This window comes from Chaetodon trifascialis, chromosome 18, assembly GCF_039877785.1.
Source record: "Chaetodon trifascialis isolate fChaTrf1 chromosome 18, fChaTrf1.hap1, whole genome shotgun sequence".
In the NCBI taxonomy this organism is placed as follows: Eukaryota; Metazoa; Chordata; class Actinopteri; order Chaetodontiformes; family Chaetodontidae; genus Chaetodon; species Chaetodon trifascialis.
Window position 1 is genome coordinate 23595021 of NC_092073.1, and position 13710 is coordinate 23608730.

The following is a 13710-nucleotide window of genomic DNA, read 5'->3' on the forward strand; positions in this document are numbered from 1 at the left end:
CTGAACGACGAATCCTGGTGGATTAATGACGCTCTGCAGAGAAGTGCACACCTCCTCCTCTGCCTCCACACCTCCTCCTCTGCTTCCACACCTCCTCCTCTGCCTCCACACCTCCTCCTCTGCCTCCACACCTCCTCCTGTACCTCCACACCTCCTCCTGTACCTCCACACCTCCTCCTCTGCCTCCACACCTCCTCCTCTGCCTCCACACCTCCTCCTCTACCTCCACACCTCCTCCTCTGCCTCCACAGCTCCTCCTCTGCTTCCACACCTCCTCCTCTACCTCCACACCTCCTCCTCTGCTTCCACACTTCCTCCTCTACCTCCACAGCTCCTCCTCTGCTTCCACACCTCCTCCTCTACCTCCACAGCTCCTCCTCTGCCTCCACACCTCTTCCTCTGCCTCCACACCTCCTCCTCTGCCTCCACACCTCCTCCTGTACCTCCACACCTCCTCCTCTGCCTCCACACCTCCTCCTGTACCTCCACACCTCCTCCTCTACCTCCACACCTCCTCCTCTGCCTCCACACCTCCTCCTCTGCCTCCACACCTCCTCCTCTACCTCCACACCTCCTCCTGTACCTCCACACCTCCTCCTCTGCCTCCACACCTCCTCCTCTGCCTCCACACCTCCTCCTGTACCTCCACACCTCCTCCTCTACCTCCACAGCTCCTCCTCTGCTTCCACACCTCCTCCTCTACCTCCACACCTCCTCCTCTGCCTCCACACCTCCTCCTCTGCCTCCACACCTCCTCCTCTGCTTCCACACCTCCTCCTCTACCTCCACACCTCCTCCTGTACCTCCACACCTCCTCCTCTACCTCCACACCTCCTCCTCTGCTTCCACACCTCCTCCTCTACCTCCACACCTCCTCCTCTACCTCCACAGCTCCTCCTCTGCCTCCACAGCTCCTCCTCTGCTTCCACACCTCCTCCTCTGCTTCCAAAGCTCCTCCTCTGCCTCCACACCTCCTCCTCTGCTTCCACAGCTCCTCCTCTGCTTCCACAGCTCCTCCTCTGCCTCCACAGCTCCTCCTCTGCTTCCACAGCTCCTCCTCTGCTTCCACAGCTCCTCCTCTGCCTCCACACCTCCTCCTCTGCTTCCACAGCTCCTCCTCTGCTTCCACACCTCCTCCTCTGCCTCCACACTGCTCTCTCTCTCTCTGTAATTCAGATTCAATTAGCTTTATTATTATTATTATTATTATTATAAAAATGTTAGATAAGAGGCGCAAATCTTGTTTTATGCAGGTCACAAATCATGTTTCTTGTCATAATGTGTAGTTCATTGTGTATTTGTATTTTTAATCGTGAATAGCACTTCTTTGTAATATGCTAGTTTACCGATCTCAAGCTAGGCCATTCTAAGCTAGGCTAGCGGAGCATAGTGATGGTTTCTGATCGGTCTGCCGTTCTCCTTAAAGGATGTGCATGTAGAAGCCTGGTGCTGGACTGATGTTATTATGTTTTACACAGGTATGTGTGAAAGGAGCTCTTCCTTTGGTATTTTCTCATGTGAATTTGTTTTGTACTGATAATTTAGAATTTTTTTTTTTTTAATTTCTATAGCACCAAATCACAGCAAAAGTTGTCTCAGGACACTTTCCATATAGAGCTGGTACAGAACAAACTCTTTATCAAACACAATCTGACACCCAGAGCCAGTCGGAGGCTTTGATTGGCATACCTGTAGAAGAAGTTTGCAGGGTGTTACAGGTATGTTCTACCCAGGGGAGTTGGGAGGGCCATGTGGGTGGATTGGCTGATACGAAGCAGCAAAGGTTGTTTTCAAGTTTTCCAGGGATGTTAGCCGGATTAAATGAATCACACTTACATCTTAATTTCACATGTTTACGACTATTTCCAACAATATCTGAGAGTCCCAATGTCAGTAACTTTCTCATCAATATTCCTGTGATAAAATGAGACCAGGTCACAGACAGGATTCGAGACAACATGCAGGTTTACTGAGAACAGAAACAATCTACAACAAGCTGCTTCTCTGTGATCTTCAGTAATGTTGAGTTTTGGTGAGTAAAAGTCAAAGTTGTGCTTTTAACCAGCGCATCCAGATAGTCCAGGACCTGAACACCTGCAGGCACAGAGACACAAAACACCTTCATTCAAGTATGAGCCACTTCTCTGTCAGTCAGCTCTGAATGACCAATCAGCAACATGCGTCTCACCCCTGGGTGCAGTTCTGGTGGCAGGACTGGCACTGGCCGGTCCTGTCGGGGTATTTCCAGATCAGCGTGTCTGCATCTCCCAGCACACCGTGGGGGCAGTGCGGCACACAGTGGGGGCCGTCTTTAAAGTGGGCGCACTGGGAACACTGGTCTGGACCCTGCAGGTGGGGACGGAGGAGGCAGTAAGATATGTTCAGAAGTAATTCACAGAAAATATGGTCAGTTCTTAAAATTGATACTGGAGAATTTTTTGTGTTCGGCTCAACTGGATCTGATCACATTTGCTCATTTTTTCCTCTGTTGTGACTTTGTATATTTGTTGGACTTTTTAACAATTCAGTAATTATTATCATCATTTTCAGCGGGTGGACTGACCGGTCCGTGGCAGGTCGGGATGTCGGTCTTCAGCAGACACTCTGGGTGACACTCCACACAGCTGCTGTTCACCTGGACCTCTCTGGGCTCACTGCAGAAAAATAATAAAGAGAAAGGTCAGCAGACAGGACGGAAGCCCTCAGAGGACACAACAATCATAGATCAAAGATTCCTAAACACACGAGGTAAACTGTCAAATAAAGGCAGGTTTTAAATTACAGCCTGTCTCTGATATTAGCCTGTTTCAAATAGCAGAATTCAAAGGTCTGTCTCACCCCTGCAGCAGGTTACAGTGTGACACACAGCGCCCCCTGCGGTTGAAATGCCGACAGGAGACGCACATGGTGGGACCTGGACCCCAGCAGCCCACATTTGTACACTCTGTGTCACAGGTTCGATTCTGTTGTTCTGTGTGAAGGAGACAGAAAGATTTTCTCGTTTCATTCACTTTACTAAACAGCGATGGCAGTGATGACCACGGCACACATGCAGGAACTCACCGCAGACATCGGTGGGGGTGTTGTTGCGCATGGTGACGGTCTGCTCGGTGGATCTAAAGAGGTGGGTCCACTGGTCGGCCTGCGTGTAGCAGAGCTGAGGGTTGTCCTTGAAATACACCCCGCCGGCACTCACCTCCTTCAGAGAGCGTAGACCCAGCCAGCGGAGGTGCTTCGTACCTATCACCAAAAAACTGTGCAAACTGGAGAAGAAATATTCAGTATGTTTCTGAAGAAAATCTATTCATACATATTTATTCAAGTCCAAACAAAGAGTTGTTTCTGGTTTGAAGAGGTGTGGTATGAAAGTTTAATTCTGCACCATGATGAGATCAGTGGAAGGGATGGCAAATCTGCCCTGGTCTATGGTCGGTTTGTCTGACATCCTGCCTCCTATAACATCTGTTCACGCACAACTAATTGGCATTAGAAAATACATTTTGTGGGACACTTGTAGTGGTAATGAACTTGTAATGATGGTTTTATGGTTCTGTTTGGACATTGAGCACTTGGTTCAGGCTCAGGAATTCCGGTGGTTTTAGTTTAGTAGTTGAAAAGTCAAAGCTGACACAAAAACCAGGATGTGTTGACTTTTTCAAGAAAACCAAAACCAACATCTTTCCCAAACTTTAACCAAAGTCTTTAGTAGCCTTTACATTGCGAGGCAAGTGGATTTGCAAGATCAGGCAACGTGAGAATTCATCTGGCCACACTTCAGGTTCTGCACTTGTGGGTGAACCAAAATTGTTTCGGATCAATCGGTGTCCTGTGAGGAAGTACTTGGAAACTATGGGTGTGAACTGGACAGTGAGAGCAGCGACTGGTCATTGGAAACAATGGTGGCTGCTAAAGATGTTAGCATAGTTGTTGCTAAAGTGTCATTTCTATCAGAACTGGGGAGTATTTCTTCATTGAAGGAAGAGAGAAGCAGCACTGAAGGCTTTTCTTCATGGAAAAGTTGTTTTCAGAGTGAGAGTCCTACGACAACATCATATGGTTCTTTGATCTGACTGGTTGAAGTGAGCCCATGATCGAGAGCTGGTTCATCCAATCACCCGGCAAGTCTTTTTTGAAAGTACCTGCCCCTTTTCCCAACAGTTTTCTAAGGACGATTCCATCGTCAACATTTCACAATCAGTCATTGACAATATAAAATCTCACATATTCACATATATAAGTTAATGTTTCCCAATCTCACTGTTAATCTGATCATCGTGCTGACCACTGAGGTCATTCACCAACAATGTATTTATCAAGTGACTCACGCGCGTGTTGTTCTTCCCCTGATGATCTCCAGGTTCTCAAACACTGACAGAGAGGTCAGATTCTCTGGCCAGGACTGGATCAGCAAGTAGCCTGGAGAACACACACACACTGACTGTACCTGCTGTTCATGAGGTCAACCACCCTCTAGAACAGGTCTTTCCATTATCGCATCAAAATCAACAAAATAATTCAGTGTTCCTAGAGAGGAGAAGCATTGATGACCTTTGACCTACCTGTGATTTCCTTCACTGTCCTGAAATACTCCAGTTTCGCCGGGTCCATGGGCGGGATTTTATAGTATTTGTCCCTGGAGGAGTCAATGAAAAGAAACCAATCGATGTCATTGATCACAAAACTTGCCACCTTCCTTCACTCAAAGTTATGTTTCAGACATCAAGCTGAAGCAGCTGCAGACAGAAGTTCAAGTAGCATCAACAGTTCATGCAGGTAGACCTGGTCTCAAAGTTGTGGTCAACCTAAATGAGCAGAAGCACTGCTTAAACATTTTGTCAGACTTCTGACTCGTGGATAGAAGGAAACTGCAGTTCACAAAGATCTTTGTGGTTTGTCCAAAGTAACCAGGACACCTGAAAATGTCATTTTCTAAACCTGTGAGCAGCTCATGTAGTGAGGCAGTGAAGAGGATCTCACCCAGTAAAGGAGACTTCAAAGAATTCAATGTTCCCATTGATCTTAGTGCAGTTTCTGAAGGATTCAATGTTGGAGCTGTCAATGGCCAAGGCCTCCATCAGAGCACCAACCCCGACTCCATCACAGACTGGAGGAAGAGAAAGACTCCGTCAGGTTATTTGTTTAGTATTCAGCTCTGTCTCTCTCAGTGTCTTCCTCTACCTTTTGGACAGGGTCCATCACAGGGTTTGCAGCGTTGGACTCCGTTCTCCTCCACCTCGTACATTCCAGCGCTGCAGACACATGATCCACCTTTTGCCACGTAGTTATCTAGATTTAAACCAAGACAAAGCATGTTTTTTTAAAAGCTTCAAAAGTACCTTGCTGGTTTACCATTGCACTCGTAAACTCAAGAACTCAATCAATGCAGCAGAACAAGAGAGGGTTTTTATTTGCTCTCTTGCTCTTCCTCTCTCACCCAACCGGTCGAGGCAGATGGCCGCCCACCCAGAGTCTGGTTCTGCTCGAGGTTTCTGCCTGTTAAAAGGAAGTTTTTCCTCGCCACTGTCGCCAAGTGCTTGCTCATGGGGGAATTGTTGGTTTCTTTGTAGATAAAAGAGCTTGGTCTGTACCAGCTCTATATGGAAAGTGTCCTGAGACAACTTCTGTTGTGATTTGGCGCTATACAAATAAATAAAATTGAATTGAATTGAATTGAATTGAATTGAATTGAATTGAATTGAATTGAAAATTATTTATTTGCTTTTAATCACAGTAATGCAAAAGAAATGCAGTAGAAAAACTTGTTCCGTCCGACACTTTCATATTGTGGCTTTAATAAACACTGCTGCCTGTAGGGGACACCAGCAGGACTTGATGATGTGATTAGATGAATATATCTGTTCAGATTGAATTACTGGGATGATCTCAAAGTTGAGGTTTTAAAGTCCATACCGGGACAGGACTCGACGCAGGTCGCCCCGAGGGAGAACTTGCCGTCTGGGTTTTTGACCATCTGGCGGGTTTTGTGGTCATAGACTGTCAGAGGAGGACAAGCACTTTTACAGGTCCCATTATCATTTAACTCCCTGCAGGCCTGAAGAAGAAGTAGAGAGACAAAAAGAAAAACAGTGTCTTCAATGTGTGTACATGTAGCTTTATTTTCTAAATATATAAAAAGTAAAATAGTGGACAACAAGGGAAAAATAACTTAACCACAAACAACATTGGCCGTTAGGGGGGTCCCATAGACTGGGGGCTTTTGCTATGAAAAAAAAAAAAAAAGCCTCATCATTAGCTTCCTGTTATGACACAGTTAGTCTATGGGAGTTTTAAGTCGAAAAATCAATTCATGACAAGAGCTAGAAATTACCCATGGCTTTAAACTTTCTGTGCACCACATCAGTTTCATGCTTTATATTGGAGCTGCATTTGATTGCATCACCCCCCTCAAACAAAATAACAAAATTCATCCTGATTTCCTTTTAAGAAGATAAAGATTTCACTTTGAACTTCATCCCGAGTTCTCTATTTAGATACAGAAAGACATCCCTTTATTAGTCGTCCACAGAGAGTTACAGAGGGGGAAACTGCACACGGCATGCATTTTAGTGAATTTCGTTTCTCCACATTTAACCCATCCCGTCACGTCCTTCCTCCGCGGCAGACCAGGAGCGGCCTGCCAGCCGACAGCAGCGCCCGGGGACCCAGTTCTCGTTTGTCACCATTGGTCAGGTGGTGATCTTCTTGCATGTTTTTAATGTGTTTTTTTTATTTTTTTATGGAGGATACCCAGGTGAACATGGGGAGTACATGCACACAGAAACTCCCCTTTTTCCTCGAGCACCAGGCACCGAAGGCATGGTGGAGGACACGCCACCAGTGCCCACATCGGGATTCGAACGGGGACCTTCTAGCTGTGAGACGACAGTGTTACCACTTGTTCCACTGTACCGTACGCTAATGTCAACGTAGTGGATTGAGTGGCCCATGGTGACAGTGGGGTTATGGTATGGGCAGGCATATGTTATGGACAACGAACACAGGTGCATTTTATTGATGGCATTTTGAATGCACAGGGATACCATGATGAGATCCTGAGGCCCATTGTTGTGCCATTCACCTCAGGTTGCAGCATGATAATGCACGGCCCCATGTTGCAAGGATCTGTACACAATTCCTGGAAGCTGAAAACATCCCAGTTCTTGCATGGCCAGCACACTCACCAGACATGTCACCCATTGAGCATGTTTGGGATGCTCTGGATCGGCGTATACGACAGCATGTTCCAGTTCCTGCCAATATTCAGCAACTTGGCTTGGACCAACATTTCACAGACCACGATCAACAACAACAGATTTAGACAGATTTGTGATCAATATTTGAGAGAAATGGATCTTTTGTGTACATAGAAAATGTTTTAGATCTTTGAGTTCAGCTCATGAAGAATGGGAGCAAAAACAAAAGTGTTGTGTATATATTTTTGTTCAGTGTAATTCAGATTCTACAGAATCCCTTACTTTCCAAATTCCTTCTGGCTCAGAGACACACCAACACTAACTTATTTCAATGCAAGGCCACCTCAACTATGTCACCTGCACCATCCCTCAAGGTCGATGCTTTTGTTACACCTCCTTTCCATTGCCTCCTCTGATCCGTCTCTCCACGGCCACCGTCATACTTGACAGCACATGCAAGATGGGGCTAAAGCCACGGCACCAGTTCCAGTCCCCACAGTTCTCCGTCTTTTATGACGACTATGTCACCAAGTCAGAGGAGTCGCCCGTATTTATTTAAGTTACCTTAAAAAATGTTTCTTGTCATTGACATTTGTGACCATTAAGAACTTGGACACCTCACAGGAAACAGTGGTCGAGCTGTGCTGGACGACAGTGCTGACAAACAACAAACATGCAGACACTGACCAGGCAGTCTGTGGCTCGAGGTCCAGTGCAGCCAGCAGCACAGTGTTCATGGCAGCAGTCGGTGGGCTTTGGACCCCAACACCTCCTGCTGCACTGACTCGCACACTGCAACTTGGTGACTAATAGAGACACACAGAGACATTTTTGGCCGTGCAGCTCATCAACATCAATGATATGAATGTTATGTTTGTTTATTTATTTGTTCATTTGTCCAGTCAAATACAAAAGGTAAAAAAATGAAGAATGATATTTGACACATGAGTGTTTTTTAATAGAATCTTGAAGACAATTAGCTTAATATGGTGGTCTCATATTTGATTTCAAACTGTGACAGACAGCACTTCATCTCTATATTCAGTAATAAGAAGTTTGTTAGACAGGAAGGCAAATTTAAGGGCGATAACTGGTAGAACGTGAAGGTTTCAAATGTTCTGGGGAACAATTAGGTTCAAATGTTGATAAAAACGTGAAGTTCCAACTAAATTAATAAATGAGAGACAGAGAACAGGACAGGAAGGGAGAGAACAGATGAAACAGAGGTAAAAATTAAAAGGTGGAAAAACATAGACAGGAAAGGTACAGCAGGTAGACGATGGACAAAGGTGTGTGTTTACATTTCTGGCAGTGATCCAGTCCTGGTGTCCAACAAGACCTGTAAGTACATCTCTTGTCACACTTCTGACCTGGAAAAACACACACACACACACACACACACACACACACACACACACACACACACACACACACACACACACACACATTAATATTCATTAAAACTCCACAGATTGAAGCCACAACTTCATGAGGTAACCTGATAATTTTTCTACATACATGTACGTATGATGGCACCCTTATCGAAAACCAAGCTGGGATTGCTGTCTCTGTCCAGGATTTCCCACCACTGGATGGTGTCAGTGTTACACAGCAAGGGATTATTTACCATCTTTACTCCTCCTCTCAGGATCTCTGTGAGGAGAAGTTCGTGGAGCTCAAGAAAAAACTCATCAAGTCAAGTCACTGAATTCCAGTCATAAGTGAGGGTCCAGTTTAACACAAAACTTACACATGAACATTGAGTAACACATAAGTGCAACTCACACCAACCAAATTGTGTTGAGTCATGTTGTATCAGTTTAACTCGAAGCTGGAGTCCCAGTCAGAGTCTGACAAAGTTCTGTGTTATTACTAGTGTTAACATCCTTCACCAATCAGAGCCCAATCAGATAGGGAGTGCACTCAGTAGAGTGCAGATGTCCACCAGCTGTGGACGTTGTCATTCGCTTAGGGGACTTCAACTGAAAATCATGCAACATGCAAAATGAAATTATATGTTGGGATATCTAAGTGTGAATCTGATCCAATTTACCGACTGCTGTGTGTGTGTGTGTGTGTGTGTGTGTGTGTGTGTGTGTGTGTGTGTGTGTGTGTGTGTGTGTGTGTGTGTGTGTGCGTGTGTGTGTGTACCTGTCAGACTGCTGAGCTGCAGCTCTTTCAGCCCTACAGTGTCATTCTTGTAGTTCAACATCAGCGCCAGGGCGAACTGGTTATGATAGAGTTTCTGGCCTCGAATCAGCCTCAGATTGACCAATGGGATGATTGCAGGCTCGTTCAGAGCGATCAGAACGTTTCCGCCTACTTCCTCAATGGACTGAAGAAAGAGAAGGAGATGATCGTATTTAATGTTTTATTCTCAGACATGCCTTCAGTTCTGAAAAGGAACATGCTGATGAGTTTTCATCTTTTCACCTGGTAACTGCAAATTAATAATAATAATTTAGATGATTACAATATTCTTTTCACAGCATCAATGTTTGCTTATTCTTAAAAAAGAGAGTTTTGAAAAAGCTCCCTGATCACATCTTCAGCACCATAGGAGGAAAATATCACTCTGACAGAAAGAAAGATGACAAAGTGTTCAGCAACAGTTGCCTGGAGAGATCAAGATAAAAACTGCAGCTAACAGGCTGCTCTGACAACCACAAAAAGTCCAGCACTGGAAACTGACCTGGAGGAAGGACAGGTCGTGGTGCTCCTTGGTGTGGGTGATCTCCAGGTTGTCCAGGACCACGGAGCAGTTGGAGTATGCCTTCACCATGTTGTCATAGTGATTTTCAAGACTGCCGATAAGGTTCAAGTTGGAATTTGTTCCCTGACAAACTGATAGTAGACAAACAGACAGACATGCAGACAGATGTTACAGATGTCAGAGCTGAAGTGTGTTTAGCTGCACTTCCTCTATTGGCCACTTGGTGGTGCTACTTTCTCAATCACATTTGCTGTATTGTAATGAATGGAAAAACCTTCATCTTCAGATCAGTTTTTACACAAGTTCAGCCAGCAGAAGATCATTTATCTTATCCTTAAATTAGCCTGTGTGGTATCTGCCTGCTTCCAGTTCACTTAAATTAAGGATGATAACATATACAACTGGTCAGACATTGTGGTGCTGAGTGTCCAGTAGGAAGTGGGGGGGCGGCAGGGGAATGGGGAAGACAACATGCCCTGGATCACAAAAGCTCTGAAAGTCACATCAACAAAACAAAGTCAAGTCAAATGTATTTAAAAATAACCCACACCGACTAAAGACGAGGGATTAGGAGGTCTGTGATGTAGGAGGGGGCGGCTCATTTAGGCCTTCATAAACAAACAGGAGAGCCTTCAAATCAAGTTTGAACCATAATGACAGCCTGCCGAGAAAAGCCAGAATGGGAGTAATATGGTCTCTCTCTTGCTCAGGAACTGGTCAGGCACCTGGCTGTGGCATTCTGAACCAGTTGCAGGCAGGAGAAGGACAACTGACTAATCCCAGTATACAGAGAGTTGCCGTAGTCCAAGCCGGAGGATATAAAGGCATGACTGACTGTCTCAAGATCTCTGAAAGAGACAAATGCAAATAGCTTTTACTATTGCATTGATTTGCTTGTCAAACTTAAATCAAATATTGCACCAAGGTTTTTGTCATGGGGTTTGACAAGAGTGGACAGGCTGCCAAGACTGTTGGCAATCAATGGACTCAGGCGGCCAACAGGGACAAGTTCAGATTTGCCTTCATTCAGCTGGGCCATCCAATGTTTTATGTTCTCAAGCCAGTTCCAACTAGATTGGACTGGTCATCTGGTTTCAAGGGCAGATAGAGCTTTGTGTCACATGCATAACAGACACATGAAATGTATTTTTGAAGGATCTGGCTGACAGAAAGCATGCATAAAGAGAAAAGGAATGAGAATGGGACATAAGATGGTACCTTGTGGGATGCCGCAGGAGAGACTAATTGGAGGTGACAAAAAATGTTTCTACGTTCAGAGAGGAACTTTGCGGTAGGATGGGAACCAGTTCAAGGCAGTTCTATCGACACCAAGCTTGTACTGGAGACGGACCATTAAAATGTCATGATCCATAGCATCAAAGGCTGTGCTGAGGTCAAGAAGAATTAGGAAGGTACTGTACCTTAGCTGACCGAGAGGAGCAGGCCACTACATGCCTTCAGAAAGGCAGAGTCTGTCTCTAAAACCTGAGTGAAAGACCTTTTTTTGATGTAGGTAGGGCAGCGACTGACAGAATAAGCTTTTCAAGAACCATAAACAGGAATGGAACTTTAGAAAGAGGGTCCGGGGTTACTGGGCAAGGTGGGGTCTAAGTTGTTTTTCATTTCAGGAGTGGCCTGGCCACTGTGTACGGTATCAGTGGCCAGGGAGCTGTTGATAATTGAGAGGACACTGGGACTAGCCATGTCAAAAACATCCTTCAGGAGGCAGCGGGGACCCCGAAATAATCTACATGAAATATTCTCGTGACACAGTCCGAGTGGTTGTGAGGTGGACAGGAGCGATGTGGCAGGAAAGGCCTTGAACCTCAGTGACTCCAGAGCTGTTGACTGATCCACCATCCCTACACTGGAGGTCAGTGGCCAGACTACAAACAGAGTGGTGACATTGCTAAACCTCAGAGCCACAAACTCACTTTCAAACCTAAGAGTGAAATCATCTCCTCCAAATCTCAGCGACTCCTTTTCTTTGTCAGGAAACTCCAGATTGACCGATCAGTTTTACTGACTTTCTGCAGGTGCTTCATTGAATCCACCATCACCTTCAACAAGACGGCCTGGTTTGTTGATTTGAGCAGAATCTACTTCAATCCTCTCAACAGTCCATTTTTAATTCACACGAAAAATGGAAAAACACAACAACGCAACATGTATTTGTTTGTTGTGTTACCAAACAAGCTTGACAGCTGACTTTGGACGAGGGTACAGAGGTCATACAGGGAACATTTCTATGTCCTGTCCCTGAAACCATGATGAAAGCAGCATTGTGTGTGTGTGTGTGTGTGTGTGTGTGTGTGTGTGTGTGTGTGTGTGTGTGTGTGTGTGTGTGTGTGTGTGTTTGTTTGTTTGTGTGTTTGTTTGTTTGTTAAACCTTGAATGAAGGTCAAACACAAAAGCAGAGAACACATTTCCAGTTTCCTCATTAAAATTGATTGAGTGAGATGAAAGCCATTTGAAAGGATGGTTTTTGTGCTGTTTCCAGGACTAAACCCTCAAAGCAAGGTTAACCAATTGAAGCACCTTGAAATATCACAATTCATTCATTTAGCTGTCAATCATCACCTGAAAATTCCCACAGAAAACCATTTAAGAGAGCCATCATTTTTAAACAAAACCGAGAGTTAGAGCGAGTCTTTTGATGTCCACAAACAAAGTCAACCCTGGACTTCACTGAGGTACAGTCAGTGAATTTCTGCTCTATTATGGGTGGCCGAGTTTGAACTCTGTCCCAACTCGTTAGCTAACGACATTCAACATGTCAGTCAGACTGAGCTGGGAGAGGCTGGAAGGTGGATTCTCTCTGTTTTGATGGAGCAGGGCTAACAGTTTCCCTCTGCTTCCAGTCTTTGTGCTAAGCTAAGCTAATTGTGTCCTGGACTAACAAATGACTGATGTAAAAAGTTGAACTGTTCCTTTAAACATGAAGCGAGAGACAGAGAGAGGGACAGAGGGAGAGACTGACTGAGAGACAGAGACAGACAGATAGAGAGGTAGACGACTTGAAAGTAAACCGGTCTGACCCTGAAACTTAGAAATTTGTTTAAACCAATAAACAAACACACATACACAAACATGCACACACAGTGTTCTGTGTAATGATCATGATAGTTCTGTTTGTAGTGGCCCACTCTGCCCCCTCCCTGCCTGTCGCTCTCACCCCGGACTCGGTCCTACCTCTCCTGCCAGGGTTGGTGCAGCAGCAGCAGCCGAGCAGCAGCAGCAGCAGCAGCAGCAGCGCCGCTCCGCCTCCACAAACCTTCATGTCCACGGCTGATTTTTACTGAAACTCCTCAGTTGTTCTGCTGATGATGGTTTATGCTCCTGTGACAAAGTGCTGAAGCTGAATGAATCCTGATAGATTCACCTCCTCTTCCTTCACTCCTCCTCTGCCTTCACTCCTCCTCTGCCTTCACTCCTCCCCTTTCTGCTGAAATAGAACTTGACCTTTTTAGTTTTATTATATTGTGCATTTTTAACATTACTCTTAAAGTTATTGTTATTTTATTCCCGTTTGCACATTTGCATTGTCAAGTTATTACCATCATTATCATGTTCTCTTTATAGCTAAATTTTGTAATTCTTTGCCTTTTGTTTTGTCCCTCTTTCTGACAAATCATTTTCTCTGCAGGGATGAATAACTCTGTGTATTTATACACACTGTATAAGTATCTGTACGCAGGCTGTGGGATGTTCTACGGGACATTTAAAGCTCCTGGACGTCCTGTGTGTCAGTGACTTTGTGGTCATTTGATTCACTTTGATTCAAAGTCAATAAAAACAGAAACA

General features: G+C 45.0%; 1 protein-coding gene across 1 annotated transcript; it reads right to left on the bottom strand.

The window, feature by feature from the left end:
• Positions 1–1950: 1950 nt before the first annotated feature.
• On the bottom strand, positions 1951–13201 carry LOC139347122 (melanoma receptor tyrosine-protein kinase-like). The gene is made up of 16 exons (XM_070986593.1): positions 13099–13201; positions 9886–10037; positions 9345–9528; positions 8712–8846; positions 8495–8563; positions 7881–7999; positions 5911–6052; positions 5179–5286; positions 4978–5104; positions 4560–4633; positions 4326–4416; positions 3064–3263; positions 2839–2971; positions 2564–2654; positions 2189–2346; positions 1951–2094 (listed from the first exon to the last, which is right to left on the bottom strand). The coding sequence occupies exons 1-16, from the start codon at positions 13184–13186 to the stop codon at positions 2058–2060; spliced, it is 1908 nt and encodes a 635-aa protein (XP_070842694.1). The 5' UTR covers positions 13187–13201; the 3' UTR covers positions 1951–2057.
• Between the last annotated feature and the right edge of the window lie 509 nt (positions 13202–13710).

Bases quoted from the DNA above. Each gene is read 5' to 3' on its own strand.
- LOC139347122 (XM_070986593.1), bottom strand. From the start codon at position 13,186: ATGAAGGTTTGTGGAGGCGGAGCGGCGCTGCTGCTGCTGCTGCTGCTG. The intron at 8,564-8,711 runs GTATGTAGAAAA...GTGTTTTTCCAG, and splicing joins GGGTGCCATCATACGTACAT to GTCAGAAGTGTGACAAGAGA. The intron at 2,095-2,188 runs GTGAGACGCATG...CTGTGCCTGCAG, and splicing joins CACCAGAACTGCACCCAGGG to GTGTTCAGGTCCTGGACTAT.